The 18,782-nt window shown below is 37.2% G+C and overlaps 1 protein-coding gene across 1 annotated transcript; it reads left to right on the forward strand.

Moving 5' to 3' along the window:
* Positions 1-444: 444 nt before the first annotated feature.
* On the forward strand, positions 445-16,309 carry LOC148077711 (CD82 antigen-like). Its single transcript, XM_087794431.1, has 9 exons — positions 445-627; positions 8,745-8,817; positions 9,387-9,459; positions 12,336-12,457; positions 12,624-12,698; positions 13,760-13,858; positions 14,028-14,201; positions 14,281-14,364; positions 15,409-16,309. Exons 2-9 carry the CDS (start codon positions 8,755-8,757, stop codon positions 15,484-15,486), a joined length of 768 nt encoding a protein of 255 aa, XP_087650557.1. The 5' UTR covers positions 445-627; positions 8,745-8,754; the 3' UTR covers positions 15,487-16,309.
* The last annotated feature ends 2,473 nt before the right edge of the window (positions 16,310-18,782 follow it).

An 18,782-nucleotide genomic window follows, 5' to 3' on the forward strand; every position in this document is an offset into this window, starting at 1 on the left:
CATGTTCTTATTGAGAATAACCAAATTAATCATGATGTTTGTTTTTTTTCTCATGTTTTAACAAATCATTCTGGTGAAAAACACAAACATTACTAAGCACTGTACATGTAAAAAAAATGTATTCTGAAAAAATAATTGGGGGACACCCCAAAAAGAGTGCCAATCCATCCGGGTGGAAACACACGCTCACACACTTTGGTCAATACTCTCATCATCCCGAGGAATCACTTAATTATTTAATAAGAATATATAAGAATTATATAAAAATATATTTGTATATAGATTATTAAGTTTCTTATCTATTTAATCTTCAAATATTTAAATATTCCTTTTATCGAAATAATCTCGGAGCATAGTCGGACATATTTGGAGGCTGCACCGGACCAGCAGTCCATAAAGCGCCGCACCGTTGGTTCCTATAGCGACCACACGGTGGAGACGGTTGGAGTGTGTTTATAGTTCTGCTGCATCTGGAGCTTCTTCCTACAAACGTGCTGCTGCTGCTTCATTGTTCTCGCCGTGGAGACACAGGAGGCCACACCAGACTGACCTGAGACCAGTCGTCCCAGCACCAGCCGCGAAACTCACCGCAGCAAACTTTTCTCTCCTCGGACCACAATCACACAAGTAAGTTCCACAAGCGTCAAGACTCGCACTGTTGTTTTCCTCTCGGTTTAACGCTTTTTTTATATGGAAAATGATGAAACAACATGCGTACATTAGTTTAGTCTCATTTTACTGTTTCATTTATTTAAGAGGAAATGGCAGGCGATTGCTTATGTGGCGTTTTACTCTTTACTCCCTTTACTTTTTGATAGTTTCTCACTCTTTTTGTTCTCTAAATCGAGTTTGATGTAAAAAAAAAAATTAAAAAAAATGAACATTAAACCTGAAGTCTGATCGACTTGACTGAATCATCCAGTCACTGTCTCTTAAGATAAGATAATGTGATTTAATCATCATTGAAAGGTCGTTTGATTTGTGATGAAGCTCTTATCTTGGCGTTCACCTTAACTCATTTATTTCATTTAAAGTGTCTTAATAAATATAGTACATTATTTATTATTTATTAGGAGCCAAGCCAGAAGAATAGGACCCACTTTTTTAACTAGTTGCCATTTGCTACTTTTCGATTAGTATGGATTACAAATGGAGGTGATATTTTATTTGAATCTGGTTTGGAACTTCTAAGGTTAAGGTAAGGTAAAACTTTATTGATACATAAATTGTTTTTTTCCCAATAGCCACAGAAAATACAGCAATTTTTCATAAAAAAAATAAGGCTGCTTATTTACTTTAAATCCTTGCACGTATTATTTACGTTCAAAATCTTTTTTCTCACGCAAACTGTTGTTTTTAGTGATTGACCTCGTCACAAATGAACAAGGGGATCAATGCGTCCGTGACTCCTGGGGTTATTTATTGAGCTGTTAACAGACCAGTAATGGTGTTTGTGTGAACACGGTCGTGACAGATCGTCACGTGGGTCACCGGCTTCACACTCGTCCTCTTTTTCCATCTTCTTTTCAACGTGCGAGGCTGTAAATCAGCCAGTTTCCTTTCCTCGTCCATGACCTCAATTACCTTTCCATGCAGCGCGAGCAGAGATGCTGCTGAGTATCCGTCACAGCTGCTGTTAGTTAAAGTTTGGACAGTTTTCAGAAGGGCGCATGTTTTCAGAGGCGCCTACGAGAGCTTTGGACCAGTTTGACAGCATTCTGGGCCTCTGTGCTGTCAAGGACTTGTCTAAAGGGGGAAACTTCTGCCATTTTAAACATAGTTTCTACATGGCCTCCTCATGGTTGTAAATCCAACTGTTAGTCAAAATATTCTGTAAGATTTTGTGAAGTTATAGACTTTATACTTCAGGTATGATTTATGTATCACATATGGTCTACTAGTTAAAATATTTTGTCTCAAATGATTTGCTAAGTTGGTTTTTCGAGAAACGACTGTAAAAACACGAGGGTCTGTCTCATTTTAATGTTTTGAAGAAGCATTTACTCAGTTTGATCGGAAAAGTAGGCTAGACAGACTTGGAGACACACGGGATAGGATAGAGGTGCAACATTATCACATTGAAGAGGTGAACAGAAATCCAATTGAAAATAATGAAAGTCTTGAAGCAGACCCTGCAAAACTGTTTTCTTACAATTGGATTGAATTATCATGGAGGTTATTATGACAATAAACAAGGGTGTTTATCTGATTTGATGCATTTACAGCTGCCGGTTCATTATATTTCTACCACTTGCCTCAAAGCACAGTGAAGCCAGTTGTGTAGTTGCTTCTTGGTCACATGATTCCCCTTTTTTTGTTTTCATCTAATAATGAATCTAGTCAAAACGGTTAAGTGACGAGCAATGAAAGAAAAGTATGTGTATAACAAGTATGCATATTGCAATACTGTAGGAGCAAGGATATATGTGTTGTATTGTCCAAGTACTACTGATAAAAAAAAATGACATGAAGGCAAAAAGAAAAAAATCGATCCTGTGCTGTTGAATAGTGAAAAAGTATGGAAACACACCGATGTATTGACATTTTTTGTTACACCTATTATTTTTTTTTTCATTCTTGAAACTGAAATGAACGGATGAAAAGGGCAGATTAAAATCTCAATTTGGATGAAGTTAAATTACATATTCTCTTTAATAGTTTTGAATCTTGATTAAAGCTCCACATACTTCCAAATGTTGTGAATCTATTGTTATTCATATACATTTAAATCAAACTCTTTATTCAGCAAAAACATTAAATTGAGCTGATAAACGTAGAAAATACAAGAATAACATCCAAATAAATTAACTGGATGACGACATAGACGCACCTTGAAAACATGATTACACTAGTCTTGTGCATCAAACCCAATGGTTAATTATTAAGACTAGATAGACTCTATTAATCCCTCTGGGGTTCTCCTTCCGGGAATTCTATTTCCAGTTCAAAGCAAACGAAAGAAGGTACAGCAATTTTGTAAAGGCAACAACAAAGTTCAAATTAAAAGAACACATGCAAAGAGATAACAAAGTGCAAATATAAAGAGCATAGATTAAAGGAAGTAACACAAAGACTTGAAAGGATACAAACATAGAATAACAGGTCATTGGTCACCACAGACTGATGGAACATGCAGAGGAGTTTCCTGTAGATGGATAGATGTTAAATGATTATTTATCATGTGACTGTGAATCATGTGACATGAAGAAAGGGAAAGCATGGATGCAAAAAAGTGACTTTGACTAGTGACTGTGACTAAAGAGTATCTGATGTTATTAAGCATGAACATACAATTACATGGATATATTTAACAAGACTTGCAAAATTGAGGAAGTGAGATAAATGGTGATGAGACGAATTATTTAAAAAATATATTCTATTAAATTATAGTATTTTAACCCCCCCCCCCCCACACACACACACACACAAGTCACTGATTTAGTATTAGAACAATGAACAATTAAAATATTTCTTCATGGTCATCCTCAAAATGACTTTTAAATGTTAAGCACAGACAAAATCTAGAATAAAGGTCAAGTCTTGAAGGCAGGAAGTGAGGAGCTGCCTTGACATTGGTCTGCTGGCGAGTGATTTTTCATGTACACAAAATTGTGGCACAGGAAATGCATATGTGTGGGTTCAGGTGTTGAAAAGATCGAGCAGTGATTTCCAAATCCGCCTTGTTGATGGAAGAAATCCATCTTAAAGCGAAAGCTAGCTTCAACCTGCCTGTTTGAAAACAACACCTTTAGATAAATCAGCGACGTTTGAGTCACTCACTGTGATGCACAGGCTCATAACCCGTTTGCCTGGTTTGGTGGAATTAGCCTGGAGGTGATGGATCGGGTGCAAGCTGCTCATGTTACGCCTCCTCCTCCCAACGCATTTCCTTCACGACCAAACAATTCAGATGAAGCAGAGTTTACTGCAACGTTCTGTTAATGAGGATTGTGAGAATTTCAAAGAACGGGAGTTATTTAGGGTGACTCCGAGTTCAACCATGTCACAATGGACACGGTCAAGTCAAGTGTGAGTCTCGTTGTAAAATCGAAACCCTTTTGTTCTCCATGCAGCAGATTTCTGTTTACATGCCACACACTGGGAACGTCTACAAAAGCATTTTTTTCCCCTCACAAGGTTTCTCCTGTCTGTGGGCAATTGCCGTCGTCATGGAAACTTGCACAGCTTGCTCTTTATTCAACCTCTTGTGCAAGGCCTGTACGTGTTTGGCCACTGAGCGTAGGAGCCAGGGCCTCATTACGTTGATTTGCTTCTGGACTCATCTCTGGCAATCGCCCGCATACACGACATAGTTAAACGTCGCTGGCGCTTGTGGATGACGAGCGACCAGTGTTGGGTTGGAATCCTTCATCTGTGGTCTGTGCAAAAACAGTGGGTCTTCTCATCGCTATTGCAGTTTATAGGTGATTACTAATCTGGTTTTATGAAGATTTACAGCTGGTTTTGTACCGTAAAGCACCACAATCCTTGACAAATGAACTCCCCCAAACTGAAAAAAAAAACTTTAACTCCAATTACCATTTACATAAGGGTTGTAAATTACAGACTTATGTAGCTGAAGAGGACCGAAATGTAACTCGATCTCGTTTTAAAAAGATCAAATTTACTTTGACCACTTCATAATGATGATAAACATAAATAAGGCTTTGAAAAAAACAATTAATGCAAGAATTGATTCTACTGATCTACTATTCTGGATAGAGCTGGGCATCGATCAAATCAAGATCAACTTTAAACATAGAAAATGACAATATATTTGCTTTGGTAAAGTTACACACGTAAACATGACTGCATCTGTAAATGTATGAGCATGCACGTGGACTCTATTATGACAAAATAAATTCACATAAACTCTATTCAAGTCTATTAAAAGTGAAGGTAACATTTGGGACCTCTCAGACAAGGAGTCCAGGTGCCATGAGGAAAAGGCTCTGATATCCTGGGGTTCCTGGTTGTCTGCATTTCAGAGCAAATTTAAGTTTCTGAAATTACTTGATTGTATATAATTATGGATGATAAAATATACTTGTCACAGGATTGATACTTCAATAATTACCAAAAAGGCAACAACAAAATAAACACAAATAAGACAGATCAGAATCAGAGACTTGTATGGCAAGTGTTACACAATGTGTTTTTTTTTTTTTGTGTTGTCAGTACAGATTAAAACGATACAAAAGATAAAACGCAAATAAGCAACTGAAATAAAGAATCAAGATGGTTGTTGGATGAAAAGTATTTCATATAACAGGCCTAGCGGGAGTTCTGTGAAGCTAAAACTGTCTTGTTTTCTGTTGAACCCAGTTGGAAGTTTCGCTTCATGAATAGTCGCGCAAAGAAATGAAAGAAAAACTTGTTTCGGTAGTTGATGATTCAGTTGTAGACAGACAGTACATTGCATTGTCTTGTTTCCAACATAACTCTAGCTGATGACACTTGAGGATACATTTTTAGGTACTATTCTGGAACTGTACCTAAAGTCTGTGTTATAAATGTGATGGAGGATGTGTCTTTGGTGGTTGTAGAACAGAGTCGGCTAAGGAACATGCCCACATCTGTGACAAAAATGTTGGTGTTGAAAAGGGAAGGAAATAGTTTCTAGTTGAGTTTTCTGAGATGGTATCGGTAACCATGTGCTCATGAATTTTAGACTTTAAAGTTGTCAGTTGTTAAAAACAACTTGTTGGAAATTCTGTGAATATTGAGATGATTTTTCTAATCAAACCACCATGTTAGCTTTAGCTTCATGCCACGCTACATTGGTTTATTTACCGATGTTCTTGCAGACAGACAAGGCAGATGTGGATTCTGGATCTTTTTTTTCCGGTACCAAAGGACATCAGTTTTCAAACCAATTCTTCACTATCTTTGTCATTTATTTAAAATGTTACTTGAATATGTCTCAAGAAGTTACCACAAGGAATAGATCTGGATTTAAACCCTGGCTAATATGATCAGAAGGCGCGCCGGTCATCTCTGAAAAGAGGGTCCCACGGTAAAAAGGTGCATCTTTTTAAATGTCCGCCACAGCTTTATTGTGTTGAACGAGAGAGGGAGCTGCCCTGTATGTGTCAAGTTTCACCTTTTGTTGCTCGAGAGAAAATCTTCTCTGAATGCTTCTTTGTTTTGGTGGGACTGTTTGGGAGGAAAAGTTGTATTATGTAGAAGTTCTATAAAATGGGTTGAGGTCAAAACATTCTTAATGGACACAACAATAGCTCAGTTGAATTTTGACTTCTTGAATTGGCTCTGCAGTGCAGGGTTTTCCCAACTATTTTGCACCACAAACCTTCTGCATCGACTGGCCTTCGAGGTGTGACGGGATGAATGGAGCAAAAGTAAAATAATATGACCAGCTGGGAAACAAATTTAAAGTGAGAATACTCACTCAAAAATCTAGTTGCCACCAAACATGTTGAGTTTGATGACGTCTTTGCTAGTTTGAAGGTGTTTTTTTTTTTTTTTTTAAGTAATTCATCATATGACCAAGATTAGTCTTGGTTTGTTTTTTCACATCAACTTTCAGACTTTGATATTCAATTCAACATAATTGCATGAATATTTATATAAATTAATATTATTTTTGTGTGCTATCGAAGCCTGACTGACCGATACCAGATCTTGGCCTTGGGGTCTGCACTAGTGTGCCATTCAAAAAAAATAAACACTTGAACTTACTGTCACTGATCTTGTCTGGTATCAAGTCCAAGTTAAACCTTTTGATCCTGCAATTCTTGAATAGTTTTTAGTTATTTTATAACTTACTGAAACTATGTTGTGATTCAGTTTTCAAAATAATGGTTTGTGGTTTAAATGCCCTCTATTTAATAGTTTGCTGTTCCTTTAACTCATTAATGTTTTTAGTATAGTGTTGCCTCACTTTACATTTGTTCACACGAAGAAAGTCAAAGTTGTAGTTTGCTTCTGTACATGTGGAGAAGTAATTATCTTGTTAAATATCAACATTTGAGTCATGCTGGAGAGGATTCGCATAAATTAGGTTTTGAAGAAATGTGAAGACTCTCTGCCAGATGAACCATTACTGCTTCCATCTTGCGTGGCACAAATCAAAGTGGTCTGCTTGCTCATCGTGCCTACGCACAAACTTCTAGCAGCTTCTTTCTCTTCCTGCCTCAGCACATTTATGATATCAACGGCTCTCTTAATGTACTCCAGACATGATTTCTATTTCTGGTCATCAGTGTAGCCACATGTGTCCGTGGTATGAAGAAGGTTCAATGGAGCTTGTAAATGTTTAAAGCTGTTGTCGTTTCCAATATAATTTTTTCTTCAAATATTTTTTCCTCTCGTTTTTTATTCCTAGTATAAAGAATTACAATTTCCGAGATGATCTTTCTGGGAGGAATGGAGTTTGGCAAATATTCATCAGAAGCAATGTTGCCTGGAAACAAGCTGGTTTGGCAAAAGCCAAGAAAAGAATCCATGACCCAGTGTTGGCCCTGCAGGTTGATAGAAGTCCAAGAAAGTGAAGCATGTCAAGATAAAGCCACTGTGATAGAATCACAATGTCAGAAACCTAATTTCCAAATGTATTTCATTAAGGAACGGCTGTTACAAATCTCAACTCGTTTGCCCTCTTTGGTCTTTCTCATAACCAACAGTTGGCGAGCGGTCACGGCAGTAACAGTAACCCATTTACACTCCAATGTGGGTCAGTTACCCGGGAGCTGTGCTCTAACTGCAGGGCTTCTTTGGCAAGAGGACTTGGTTTCGTCAGCCATATTCCAGCCAGAGTATCATCGATTTTATTGGACATTAAGAGGCCATTAGTGTAGTTGAAGAGGTGGAGAGCAGGTGGAAAATGGGTTGTTGATGTTCAATCTAGTGGAAGTTCTGAAAGTTGCATGATAGCAGTAGAATGATGTTGAATTGACCTCCAGATGAATGGATCAATGAGGTTGTGAAATCGTATTCAACAGTGACTAAAGGCACTTCTGAGTAATTTGGCCACATATGTGATAAACAATACTTTCCTAGAATTTATTTTTTATTTATTTTTTCATTTTTAACCAGACTATGAAATGATGCTTCACACATTGATCCTAGATGAGAAAAATAATTTGTATTCTATGCCAAGGACATCCTTTGGAGGATTTTTACCGCCTCCTCACAAGCTTGCAGATAAAGAATCGGATTGTTCTGGTTGTAATCCTGGAGATTTCAGCTTGCTCATGATCAGTGTTGCGGTTAATCCCAACCCGATGAGGCTTAACTAGCAGCAGTTGAAAGCGGGAATGAGATTCACAGTTCTAAGTACCAAGGACCTGATGCTTAAAACCATATACAATATCATTAAATTCTACAGTTGTCTTCTCACCATGTGTCTTTTATAGTGACCGAGTAACATGTGTTAAGTAAGTGTACTAGTGCAATTGTGTGTGACAAACTGTTGCCTCACGAAATGGGAGCAGGGGATGCGACACATTTGGGACATCAGTGTCACTTTATTATAATTATATGATTTTTATCTCCAATTATTGAATTTAATTCACTAGATTTCCGGGTTTTTAAGATGCTTCTTGAATTGTGGCTTATGACCTCAATATTTTTTTTTGATGTGATCCTATTTAAAAAAACAAAAGACAAAAAAAACAATTGATCAAAGTGTTATTCTGGCTGCTCCGACATGTCAGTTACACATCTGGTCCAAGATGACGCCTTTCTCACGGATTCTTCACCTGCATGTTCTCTCATGTTTGCAGATAATCAAACATGGGGAAAGGCTGCATGACGGCGACCAAGTATTTCCTGTTCCTCTTCAATCTCGTCCTCTTTGTAAGTAGAACACAACATCAGCAAGAGTTATTAAAAATGTAGATCATCACACTATTACAGTTAAGACTTTAACTTATGTTCATGATCCTCATGGAGGGGGTCAAAACGATGGCTATTGTTTCTGACATGAATGCCACATTTTTTATATTTTTATATAAAGAATCTTCCTAAAATAAAACTCTTTACTGATTAAAACAACTTGAAATGTCTATGAAATTTGCACCAAATGCTTGGAAAAATGCAAAATTGAACCTTGATTGAATGTATCATAATATGACTTTTTAAATTAATGGATAAAAAAAAAAAAAAAACTTTTTTGTGTAAATGCTGAAGCGCAGGAGCTAGTTATGTGCAGTTGAGGCTTCATGAAGCAGTGCCATTTTCTTCAGGGTCCGCTAGATGGCACTATTTTCTTGATGGTCTTTTGCTTTAAACGGCTATTTATAGAAACCTAACATAATTTTAAAATAAGTGTGTACTAGCAGGAACTTTCCACTTAAACAATACATTACTACCATCTATAATTATCCACATTTGATCTGTAACCTGTGTTGTTGTATCTCCTACAGTTACTTGGTGTCCTTATCCTGGGCTTTGGACTCTGGCTTCTTCTCGACAATCAGAGCTTCATAGTGGTCCTGAGTAAGTTGGAAGATTTTTTTTGTTGTGCGTGTTTGAATTTTAGTTTTAAGATCATGTTGTTTGGCTGTTAAAGCCAATGTTTGTTGAGGGAATAAGTTCCGGAAAACTTCTGCCACCTGCTGCTCTGTTGAAGTCATGACCTTCAATCATATTTGAAAAGGTGTTGAGATAATGTTAATTAAAATGAGGGATTTAAATATTTGGCTACTTATGCTGCTAATAAAAGCTTGTCAATCGTTGCACTGCGTTATGGGAGTTTTGGTAATGATGGCTGGAGGGAGGCAGAGGGTGATGGACATTATCTAATCCCAGTAGGATAAAGGTTTATGTACAACCCTGTCACAACCATGAGGTCTTCACAACATTACAAACTAAATCTGTTTGATGCTGATGTCACTATTTTCTGCCACTTTATTCGTCATTAATCTTCACAATGATCCGTTTTGTTTGCTGACCTAGTTATTAAAACGTGCAAGCTAGCGATGTATTATCTGCCTGCTTTTAAGACCCTCTGAAGGTACTCGTCTTCTTCTTTTTAAAGGTTAAAACATGTTCAGATTTATTAAGGCCTACTTTACGTCTTACTCTTTCTTTCTTACTTCTGTTTACTATTACGCCACAGGATGTGCTAGCGAGTTGAGAAACCTTTTAAACATGCTCAGCAATTTGCAGTGCAACAGACATTTTAAAACAAAACTCAGGATAAATTCAAATATTCTGAATCAGCTCCGTTATTTGAGTGATTGAAAACGATACATTTGAGGTGCTTTTCAATCAGATGTGATACAAGTGACTAGATGAAGAGGCAAATGTATGCATCAGCGGTTGGATCAGCTGATGAGTGACGATGAGATGATGAAGGAGAAAAAAAAAAAGTGATGTCAAAAATATAGAAGCACTCAGTGTTGAAGTCGATAGACAACGCTTGTCTCGGGTCTGTGGTCTCACTGCAGGTGTCCTCCCGTCAGACACTGAGTCTTCTTTGTCTTGTCCTGCCTCAGCATTCATCACAACAGTCAAGTGCCCTCACCACACACACACACACACAGATATTCACACTACATCACCAGCTGAAGGAACAACTGAACGAAGATTGCAGCAATGCAGTCATAGAACGTCAACCTCACTTGGTCTAAGCGCACAGATTAGCTTTGTGTCGTTAAATGAAAGGCGCGTATTGATACTCGGCGTGACATTTTAATACTGACTGACTGACAGTCTGGAGTGTGAATCAGCCTCGGATGAAATCAGTTCGCTGCCTCTGAAACCTGATTGTACGTCTGGAGCTGAGTCAACAACAGTCACACCTCGTGTCTGATGAACGAGTCAAGATGACAAATGATGTCAATGCACGTAAAAGTTATTTGTCATTGATCACATGTTTTGATAAATGCATCAATATTAATTTGAGAATATTCCTTTTGACGTACATAATTTGAATACATGTATCCTCCCATTCAATGGAACAAAAACATTGAACTGAAAATCTGATTTTAATCAACTTTTAAGGCTCTATTAAAGCTGCTGGTTAAGAAAAACAAGACAAGATTAAATTAAACATATTGATGGTCGAGCAACTGCTGAAATCATAGTTGTTTTTAGAAAAGAGTAAATTCTGTTCTAAAACATCCTTAAGTAGAAGTGACTTCCCAAAATGGGCTGGAAAAAACCTGGAATCTAGAACACAAATGTTGTTTATATCTTGAGAAGCAGTTAAAAATGATAGCAGATTTACTTGAACAGTAGTCACAGTCAAACGTTATACCAACATGTACTTTCTTGACTCCTGATCATGGTTGATCATTGGATTCTCGGAGCATAAATTAGTTTTTAATGCCTAGTTACTGACGAGTCTTCCCGTCTGTTATGCTTCTCTGAATGTCTGACGTGTATCAAAACAAACCTCTGTGCACTAATGTTACCTGTAATGACTCAGGGTGAGGTAATTTTTAAGTCATATTTATCAGTCAGACTCAGAACTCTGCACATGTCTTGAGTGTAAAAAAAAAAAAATCACATAAAGGCAGGCCGGCAGGTTTTCATTTCCTGTGTCAGCAGCCCTCCCCCATCTCCAGCTCCTTTTTTCCCCTCATAAACTCCAACGTTTCTCTTTGTCTTTGCCTTGATTTGCACCAGTTCCCTGATTGCCTGACATCTCCAGAAGTCCTTTTGGGCCTCTTAGGTTGGCATGCCTATTAAGTCCTCACTTATCTTAACCCTGTAATTCAGTGATTTTGCAGATTGGATGTTTAAAAAAGAGGGCTGCTGGTGTTTATGGAGAGTTTCTTGTTGAGTTAAGAGCTACTGCAGGCGTTTATTTAAACTTGCTGCAACAGTTGTTCTCTCAACGGGAAACAAAGCACTATTGTCTGTAATAATGTTAAAAAACTCTCTATGCCACTTGTAAAAAGAATAAAGAAGCCATTCTACTGTTTGGTTTCTTATACAGTAATTGATGAGTTAAATATATTATTAAAAAAATGGGGGAACTCTCACACCACTTTATATCAATATAATTGTCTATTTAATTCAAATTACAGTTTAATTTCTCAAACTCGGACTGTTGTTTTCACTTTCTTTTTTATCCGCCCATGTTTCTGTCCATCAAAATACTGACACATTTCTTTATAAAACTGCTCATAAAATTTTAATTTTAATTTTTCCATTTAAAAGGTGCACACGTATTGTAATGTTTCAATTTAGTTCAAGAAAGTCTCTGAAGAACTGAAGTTCTTGGGAAGCACACATCTTCCACTTTATGACTCGCATGGGCACTAATAACTCAGTTTTAAAAAGACAAATAAAGATTTCATTATTTACTTTAATCATGCATCATTTGGGATTTTTTTAAAGTTATATTCTGCGTTTTTGTACAGGTAATAACCTCTCGGTGAAAATCGCCTGCTACACTCTGATCGGCGTTGGAGCGTTCTCAATGCTCATGGGCTTCATCGGATGTGTAGGCGCCATTTACGAGATCCGCTGCCTGCTTGGTCTGGTGAGTGACAGTCTTCATGTGTTCAAGCTCAACGATATCATGTCTTTTATTCTATAAAAATCATCCTCATCTCTCTTTATCGCACACTTGCAGTGTGTAGATGTTGTGTTTGGTTCCTGCTGTGGACACTGTTTAATTTGGAAAAATTCTTATGTTCCACCTTCAGTTCTTCACCTGCCTCCTCCTCATCCTCATCGCTCAGATCACAGCTGGAACACTTATCTACTTCCAGAAGAACCTGGTACGTGACGTCACGATCTCTTCACCTGTTGCACAACCACATACATAGTCAGTCAACGTTCCTTTTGAATGAACATCTGTTACACCCATTTGACTGAAGGTTCAGTTAGAATCAAACGTCTGATACAAAAGACAAAATTGAAAGCAACATACGTTTATTCTTCTTTCAGCGTTAATAAATGACATGCTAAAGCGCCCTCTGGTGTTCAGTCTTAAACCTACGCTTGTCACGACTTAATATTTTTTTCAGAACTATGAAATGTAGGGTAACACGCTGGTAATTGATTTGTGTAAAAAGCAAGTCATCATAGTATATGCTGTGTTTCACCTTTTCAACTCAACCTTTTAATTCGGGTTCAAATGTGTAGATCAGACCGTGCGTGTGTGTGTGTTTCTGAAGGAATAAAAATGCACTATTTTTTTATTTTTTTTAAATTAATCACATATATCAAACAGAAAACTGGGTTATTTAAAGTTGTTACATTTAATTTTATATAAATTGGGTTTTAAAATGTGACATAAAAACACAAAAATAATACCAAAGAAGAACCAAGAAAAAGGTCTCTAAACAAAGCTTTTTAACAAGTTAAACTACTAATAAAAGTGTTGGATAGTAATATTTAACATTCCTACGTGGTCAATTCGATAGTATTATTTTGACCTTATGCCGGCTGCATAGATGAAGGGCCACACTTTTCCTAAGTCTGGTGTAGATGTAAACTAATATATTAAACAAGTATTTAACAACAAGCATGTCATTTAAATGTTTCTTGGGTCAAAATTACATTTTTGTAATTCAAGTTGACTATTGAATACATCCAAGTCTTTAAGAAGTGTTTTGTATTATCATTAGTGGGGTTACTGTTTTGGTATCACTCAGAAATGCATTCATGTTAAGAAGATATACGATGTATAATACTATAATAATAACACTTGTGTTTGTAATGCAAACCAATTCAATGAAGGATCTCGTGAACATTCAAATGTGTTGCACATTATTTATGGGATGTACGTCATTCTCTTGATTTATTTAACGGTAGATATTTTCCTGGTTTTCCTCAGTTGAATGAAGAGATGTCCAAGATTGTGTCTCAGGTGTTGGAAGAATACCCAGGAAACAGCTCGACCACGGAGCAGGCCTGGGACTTCATCCAGAGGAATGTGAGTGTAAACACAGTCCGGCTTTTGTCCAAATATGTCGTATTTAGGACTAACACAGGCCTGATATTGATTGATTGAAATGTGACCTGTGTCGTTGACCCGCTCTTATTTAATTGGACACATTCAGTCGTGATGAGCGTTTGCTAATGTCTGGCCGCCCCCCCATCAGATGGAGTGCTGTGGCTGGAACAGTCGTCAGGACTGGAACAAGAACATGATCATCGTCAACAGCTCTCAACTGCTGTTTCCCTGCTCCTGCCAGAACGTCTCGCTCTCAACAGGAAACTTCTCCGACAGCGGATTCTGTGAAGCCCTGACACCCGACTGGCCCGTTTACGATACGGTGAGCACACGCTCTGATGTTCACTGGATGACTCTCTGCTGCCGCGTGGTGTAATGATCTTTCATCTTTCATGTTTCAGGGCTGTGCCTCCAGTGTGGAGAGCTGGCTGCTCACCAACATCGGCATCGTCCTGGGCATCTGCCTGGGAGTGGCTTTTGTTGAGGTGAGGAAAGCGTCTGATAGTGAGCTGACGTCCTTGTTTCTGACGGCTTCCTGCACAATAAAGGAAGTGAAGTGTTTAAAATGTGTGGGTTCCCTTTTGCACAACCAGATGTTGGATTTTTATACAGCGACTACAAGCAGAGGAAAGTAGTGGTTAGTTCAGCCTCAAAAGTTCAGATTCTGTCTGGTTGTGTTATCCAGGGTCAGTTCTATGGTTTGCTTAAGCATTTATTAGTTTCCACTCATACTCCAAAAACGAGGTTCAGTGGTCACTAAATATAAGCAGGGGTTAGCCATTCTTGGGGGGCCACAAGTGGCCCTTGGCCTGTATGTGTGTGACCCTGTGAGTTGCACTGATAATGTAGATATGTTTCTAAAGACAAGTAAGAGTTAAATTATTAATGCAACGTTTTGAAATGTATATTTTTAGCCAGTTCATTTATTTATTTTCTGATCATTTTTCTTTTTTTTTTTAAATGAAATGTCACACATGTTGCATTGTGTGTTTTGTCCATAGTTATTTAATGCTTTAAATAAAATAAAAATATTGAAACAAATATATATTCAGTGTATTACTATACAATCCAATAACTTTAGATTAATATGACTCGATTACATACAGTTACAACTTGCTTGATAAGCAGAAAATTGTTTAATTTCAGTTTCAAATAGTTGGAAATAGAAGATTTTACTTGTATAAACAATTAATTTTATAACAAAAATAGTACTTTTACTAAGATTACTCTTAGAAATTAACCGTAAACTGATGTCAACGAAAATATTGGATTGAAAATAAATCAACACTTAAACAGGTTTTTCCAACTTAAATATAAACCCAACTCAGAATGTCTTATCTCTCAGAGCATAGCTAGAAAGCAAGAACCTTTTACTTGTAGGGCAAAACATCAAGTCACTCTAAAAAAAAACATCTGGACCACCTTATGTTGTAAGAAATTAAGTGGGCTGTCCTATAAGTTAAATGTTATCCTCCTCCCTTACTCACTCGCTGCTTCTGTCAACACTGATGTTGTGTTTGTGTCCACAGCTGCTTGGAATGATTCTGTCCATCTGCCTGTGCAAGAACATCCAGAGAGAAGACTACACCAAAGTGCCAAAGTACTAACCCACAAGCCACCTTCAGATCCTTTATTCTCCCCAAATATGAACCTATTGCTGCCCAAATTCTTTTTTTTTTTACTTTCGGAGTGTGTTGAACCGCTCCACCTTTTAAGTTAATTTCAACCGTTATTAGCCATTTTCCTTTGAGCACTTTAGAGTGAACGTTGCTCATCGATGCTGAAAAAACGAGAGGCTTGAAACGACCTGAAGGAGTTGACTCGAGTGCGAAACAAGATTTCTTTTTTTTTTTTTTGTGACTGCATCTCAAAGGGAGAGTCCACCATGTTTGGTGTCTACTTTTAGTTTTTATTAATTTTTTAAAAAGGTTTTCAATGCTTGTATATAATTTTACCCTTTATTTGTATGAATTTAGAATTGATGTCTCACTTTGGACAAGTTTCTTCGCCTCTGACTTTGATAAAGATTTAGGAACAAACAAAACAAGTTTATCCATTCAATACAATTGGGCAACTGTTTGCTGGTAGTTTGCAGGTTGTGTACATATAAAACATCAATTATGATGATGGGAAAACATTCTAGTTTAGAGTTCAGGAACTTTATGCAAATTTTAAATGTGCATTTTTGAAATGTTGCTAATTCAAGTTTAATTGTTTTTTAACTTAATTTATAGACTGTTTAAACTCCGAGGCAAGGATTTGTGTTTTTATAATGTACAAAGATCTTTCCTTTTTTTCTGTCATGTACAGTCCTTTAAGAGAAACCACTAACCTGTTAACGACCCAAGCGGTTCGTCGGTTTGTTCAGAGATGGATTTTTGCTCACAAGATGATTTACTTCCTTTTGCCAATAAACAGATTTCAACACTTTGAATCTCTTGTTTCTATTTCTATTCCACTTGTCTTATCATTATTTTTTGGGGGGGGGTGGTGGTGGTGATGTCCTCAGAATAAGCTCTTCTAATTTCCAGCGTTTTAGAGCTTGGGTTTTTGCAGTGCAATATGGACACTGATACATGAGTGAAGAGGAATATAAAACTACAATGGCTTTTTTTATTTTGTAATTATTAAAAGACACAAAGTGCTTTAACTGTTCTTACTTTGGTAAGTATCAATTGCCAATTCTTAGTTCTACATCAGTAAAGAATAATTTAAAGAATGAGAAGTGACATTGGACTGTCAACTCTCAGGGTCAAGGTGATCTGAAGGCCTGAAAACAAATGTGTTTGTGGTATCCCTTGTGTTGTCTCTGACTTGAGGTATCACTGGGTCACCTTGACCCTGAGATAACACAAGGTTTAAGATTTTTTTTTCAAGTTGTATATATTATAATCAATCAATATTGATTTATTGTTGGTGAATAATGCCGTCTTATCTGAATTAATATCTAATTTTGAACAGTTTTCACCAATGATTTGACCTCATAATGACTAATATGTTAATAAATTATATTTTTTGCCCGGTTCTGGTCGACAGTATATATTTCAATCCTTTCTATCAACTTTACAAATGGGTCTATCTGGTAACTGTAGACTGCGTATGTACACCCACACAGAGGCTTGTAAGATGAAACCGTCGTCATAATAAGAGTAAACCAAGAGTCATGCTGTTGCTGAAGAAAGTGTTCGAGGTTCAATTTTTTTTGTCTTCAGTTGAGGCATCAGCTCAATGTGGAGGTCTGGGGATCAGACTGTGATTGCTACTGTTCTTGTCAGCGTGGTTCTGCGGTTTGTTTATGGCGAAGGTGAGTCCAGCTCGATCAGTAGGAAAAACGTATGAGTTGAAAGTCTGATTTCTGCTTAATTTATTTATAATATATAAGGATTCAAACAGTTAGAAATATGTTATTTCCATGATTACCCTCAAATTTCTAATTTGACAAGGATAAGAAATTCATGCTTTTTATTGACAGCTACAAATATGTTTTATTTATTTTTTACTTATTTTTTGGTTGGTGTTGCATGTAATTTATGATGTACGACCTTCCTGTGTCATTAGAGGAACACACGCGGTGTTGGCACTTTTGCTTTTAGTTACAACTATTCAAAAACTATATACATAACTCTTCTTTCTTTAAAAAACATATTTAACCCATGTTATCGCAGGGTCAAGGTCAGACAACACAAGCGGTAAAACAAGTACATTTGTTTTCGGGGCCTTCGGGTCACCTTGACCCTGAGATAACACAAGGGTTGAGAAATATAGACGACACACAATGAAATTGTCTTATAATGAATGTATTGATTGTGGATGAGTTAACGATGAATTGAAGAAAATTCACTGCAATTTTCTCCCTTAAAAATATGTTGTAATGATCCTCTTCCAGGCCATGATGCCACAGTGCTTTGTCGACCAGGTCAGAAGGTCACACTGCCATGCTCACGTGCCACCGAAGTGCACGCAGCGGCGCCGGAGCTGTCCGTGCAGTGGCGAGGTCCGCGGCACCAGCTGCTCTGCCACTACATCAAACACAAGGACTTCCAGAACTGCACGTCAGGCTACACCATCGCTGACACGGACAGCATCTCGCTCACCATCCTGTCCGTCAGGCTGGAAGATTACGGCCTTCACGTCTGTTCCACGAGCAAAGTTCACGAGTTCTCAGACTTCAGGATTGAGCTGGTCATGTTGGGTGAGTCTAGATTGAGGCTACCAGTGTGAGAGTTGAGTCCAACATCTTGTGATTCCACAGAACCAACAACAACACAGAGGAGCAAAGGGAGCTGCTCAGGTATGTTGGAACATTTATTGATCAAAATTAAATTCATTAGTTAGTCTGTAATCCAATCTAATCCATTCAAATTCATCTGTGTGTGAATAAATGCATCTGTGGTTTCAGGTGGCAACTGGAGGTTCACACTTCTCATGCTGACACTTCTCATGAGTCCGTGGAAGAACTATGTTTGAGACACTGAACGCCTCTTGTGCATATTTATTACATGTAATCCTGTGTTTAAATAACCCGTCAAATATACAAAGTGTTTGGTCTGAAAAGAGTCAAATTTATTTTAATCCGAGTTTTTTTTTTTTTTTTGCTATATTTAAAGATATTTCAACAAATATGAAGTAACAGACATATTGAAACGATCAGTACATTGAAACCATAGTAAATTAAAAAAAATACAGTGTCTCCTCAAATGAGGAATAGCATAGTAGCAATAGCTAAGATAACAAAGCAAAAAATAAAGTGGGATGTTCTTATATTTTCCAATAAATTGGATGAATTGTCCATATGAATATGAATATAAATATATTTTATAATATAGACTTATAATACTGACATGGATGAGATCATTTTTTATCACAAGATAAGGAACAATAAAAGCCAATAATTAAATTGAAA

This window comes from Callionymus lyra, chromosome 6 (assembly GCF_982586985.1).
Source record: "Callionymus lyra chromosome 6, fCalLyr1.hap1.1, whole genome shotgun sequence".
In the NCBI taxonomy this organism is placed as follows: domain Eukaryota; kingdom Metazoa; phylum Chordata; class Actinopteri; order Syngnathiformes; family Callionymidae; genus Callionymus; species Callionymus lyra.